This window comes from Austrofundulus limnaeus, unplaced genomic scaffold (assembly GCF_001266775.1).
Source record: "Austrofundulus limnaeus strain Quisiro unplaced genomic scaffold, Austrofundulus_limnaeus-1.0 Scaffold683, whole genome shotgun sequence".
NCBI classification, from domain to species: Eukaryota; Metazoa; Chordata; class Actinopteri; order Cyprinodontiformes; family Rivulidae; genus Austrofundulus; species Austrofundulus limnaeus.
Genome location: NW_013953085.1, coordinates 120,294 through 123,970, shown reverse-complemented (window position 1 = coordinate 123,970; position 3,677 = coordinate 120,294). Strand labels below are relative to the sequence as shown.

At 42.1% G+C, this 3,677-nt stretch overlaps 1 protein-coding gene across 2 annotated transcripts in view; it reads right to left on the bottom strand.

The window, feature by feature from the left end:
* LOC106531859 (CMP-N-acetylneuraminate-beta-galactosamide-alpha-2,3-sialyltransferase 1) overlaps positions 1–3,677 on the bottom strand; it is a 98,346-nt gene that overhangs the window by 33,138 nt on the left and 61,531 nt on the right. For both annotated transcript variants that reach the window (XM_014027795.1, XM_014027796.1), the window contains exons 2-3: positions 1,846–2,464; positions 481–674 (exon numbers count right to left, since the gene is read on the bottom strand). In XM_014027795.1, the coding sequence (XP_013883249.1) occupies positions 481–674; positions 1,846–2,136 (485 nt within the window). In that variant the 5' untranslated portion in view covers positions 2,137–2,464. The remainder of the gene's footprint in view (positions 1–480; positions 675–1,845; positions 2,465–3,677) is intronic.

Sequence of the window (3,677 nt, the reverse complement as noted above, 5' to 3'; positions counted from 1 at the left end):
TATATATATAATGAAAGTGGCGTTTGAATACACAGGTTTGACTTCATTATTGAAACATTACTTCAACATTTTAACTTTAGTCTCAGCTTTATTAACTTATATTTTACCAGGCTAACCCCACTGAGATGACAGAGCTCTTTTGTATTGAAGGCCTGGGCCTGTAGGAAACCTAACATGCCTGTTTTTGATCTGCAGCAAGAAAACTGGAGTACCTGGAGAAAACCCACACAAATGTGAGGAGAACATGCAAACTCCACACAGATAGACCCCGAGACCTTTTTGTTGCGAGGCAACAGTGCTAACCACTAAGCTGTCAAGCCATCACACTTTAACTCATAAATGTGAAAAAAGGAGGATTTCAAAGCATGACACGTCCACTTTAAAAGCTGCTCGGTGTTTAATCAAGTTTGAATTTAAGAAAAAGGGCAAAACTTCACCCGAAAGCGAGAAGTTGTTAAATACACTGAAGCGTTGACTGACCTTATGATGAAATCACTGGAGTCGATGAGGCTCCCGTACCGTGACCCCTTCAGGTTCCCAGAGTTCCCCACTACGGCGCAGGATCTGCAGCGGTCGGGGCTGGCGTCGGCGTAAAGCACCTCATCAGGGATGACGTTGAACAGCTCCTCCACCACTTCGCTGAAATTGGCCGGCTGCCTCTCTGCCTGCAACCACTGGAGACAAAGCAGAAACAGTCCTCAGAGAGAGAGGCTCGACTCTGGGACCACTTTAGGCAGGATTGATTGAACGAGGGCTGCGGGGCTCTACAGGCGGAGAGGCAGCACATAAATCAAGGTATATGTGTGCTGATAAGCTGCATGGTTTGTGGACTAAACTTTATTTTCACTGATTCAAAATTACTGAGCAATAAGAAATAATAAAAAAGTCAACTGTTTGACTTTTGTATAGAGACAAAATTGTCTTTATTGTCATTGCACAATTGAATGTGCATCAGCTGATAGTGTATTATAAAATGACATTTATACACTGTATGTCTGGTTGCTTCAAAATGTGAGGCAATGACCTGTATTCTTTAGCAGCAGCTCCAGCAGGGGATGTGTCTGTAAGCTTTGACAGCTCAGCCCACAGAAACATGGGGGTCATGCCTTTGCCTCGCAGCACAACCATCTGGTAAGGCTGCTGCTGAGAATGAGACTACTCCCTCGTCTAGATCTCCAGGAAAAAACATTTTTTTAAATAAGTAGTGACAGGAGGCAACCTTGCATTAACGTTTCAATTCTGGCCTTTAATTAGACATTGTGTGATGAGAATGGGGTTAGACCTCAGGCACTGGATCCGGTCCAGAGACAGCTAGGACACTTTGGTGACATACGGTACTTTGAAAAAGTGTCCCAACGCCTTGAACTGTTCCCCATTTTGGGAAAAGTTCAAGAGGTAAGACCACCTCATCATCACAAAAGCTTTGGTATTCTTTCTGTTGCTGATCTTCAGTGAGTGCAACACGATGGTATTGCTCGAGAAATCAAGTTGTGATTGAAAACGTATCTCTTCTTATCTGCAAATTTACCGGAGGGGATGGTGAGAGGAAACAGCTATTTCCTGATCCTTCACCGCTTTCGCTTAACACCAAGAAATTGCATCGTGGGAGTTTTGTTTCGCACCTTAATCCTGGTAAACATCTTGCGGATTTGAAACAATCAATGCGGCCAAAACAAACACGTTCCTGGAAGCTTCGCAGCAGCGTGTGATCTCCTTTATGGCTTTTCCAATTTTGCACCTCATCTGTTCTCAGAAGCTGAACCTGTGTGCTGCACTTATTTATTTTGTTTTTGTCTGTGAGAAAGCACTGCAAAAATCTCAAAATTACATCTCTTGAAGTCTTACCTGCCACCACCTAAACGTCTCTTCAGAGAGGATGCTGTTCTCTCTGGTCATCAGAGGGCTGATGGACTGATTGAAGCGTTCAGCGAACCACGGGTCTCCTTCGAGGTCTGTAATGCACTGCCGACAAGCACATGGCCCTTTGGAGAAAAAGCTGTCTGAAAGCTGAAATGCCTGTTTGAAAATGTAGAGCGAGGGGTCCCTGAAAGTGTAACTAAACAGGAGCGTTGTAAAGGTAATGCCACAAAAAAGGAGAGCAAAGGTCCTGACTTTTCTACGTTTGACCAGAGACATGTTGTCAGCAGTGGAAATCAGTTGGTATGAGACTTGGAGATTGAAGCAAACAGATACAGCAGCACAATTCTCGAGTTTCGAGGATGTGAGAAAAAAACAGCCCACATGGTACTCTGGTGTCCTCTTCAGACAGCTGAGGACTCGGTGCTAAAAATCCTCTTTATCAAAACCATCAATGGAGTCTCTTTGAAGACAAGAAATCATCGAAGTGTATATTCCCTTTGCGGTTCTGTCAGCGTGAAGTTTATTGGTCAGGGTTTAACGCACTGCTCAGATGTTGACTCTGCAAGGTCAATGTCCAGTGTGTTACCCACACCTGACGGTCCACCTGAAATAAAACCAAACAGACAAAAACATGTTTCACTTGGAAAACAGACTTCGATGCAATTCAGGCGACAAAGTTAACTTTGTAAAATTTTATGTTCAAGTCATTTTACAGTCCCACCAGTCCACAATAAAACATTACTAAAATGTTTTATGAACTAGAGACTACGTTTAAATGAAAGTAAATCTTGGCTTCACATCTACAGCTGAGTCATTCACAACACAAGCTCCAAGTGCTAACAGACCACAACACCTCGCAATATTGTGTGAGACATCACAAGTAACGATAATGTCATGCTTTGATCAAAACTGCTATATTTAATTCCATCATTTCTCAACACAAGGTGGTGTCACCTTAAAACCCTGACATGTAAAGAAATGTTAGAAGAAATAGAAATATTAATAGTGTAGTTAATCTGTTTCAGGTTTGTGTGGATATTCAGACAGACGTTAACAGCAGGGATCAACACCAATCAACAGGACTCTAAGGACAAATAGATTAATTGGATAGACTAGATTAGATTATCTCTTATTGTCATTGCGGTGAAAAAAATGAACAATGAAATATGATTTGTCATTTATTTCCTAAAATACCTACAAATCACCATGACTACAATATTATGATTTATGTGATTAAAAACATCATGCAAAGTTTAGACTGGTCACAGAAAGCTGGATTTACATGACTGAACACACACACTGTCTACTACTGCTATCTTTATGGGGACCTTGCATTCATTTCAATAGCGATGATACAATGTTCCTCACAGAGTCTGTCATGATTCCTTTTAATTAACAAGTCTGCAATGATATCGTCATCATATCAGCAGCCCACGTTAAAATGGGGGGACATGGAGCTCGTTGCTGTTTTCTGTTGAGTATTGTGAATCGCTCTTTGTCTGGCCTGTCCCCTGTAGGACCAATCTGTCTTTGGAGACCCTAACAGGGACAAATGACCCCAAAAGCACAGCTTCTAAGATTATACAGACACACAAACTCCTCCACCTTGACAAGGTGGTGATTCCCAAAAGAGATACGGATGTTTTTATATTTTGTAAAAAAAAACAAAAAAACTAGACGTAGCGGTAACATAATGACCCCCGCATGCACAAATGCACCAGAACTCAAAAGACTTTATTCCTAATTCCTGTTATGCTACCAGGTGCATCCCAAAATTGTAGTGGTTTGGGTGGGGGTCTTTTTTGGTGGGGGGGGGG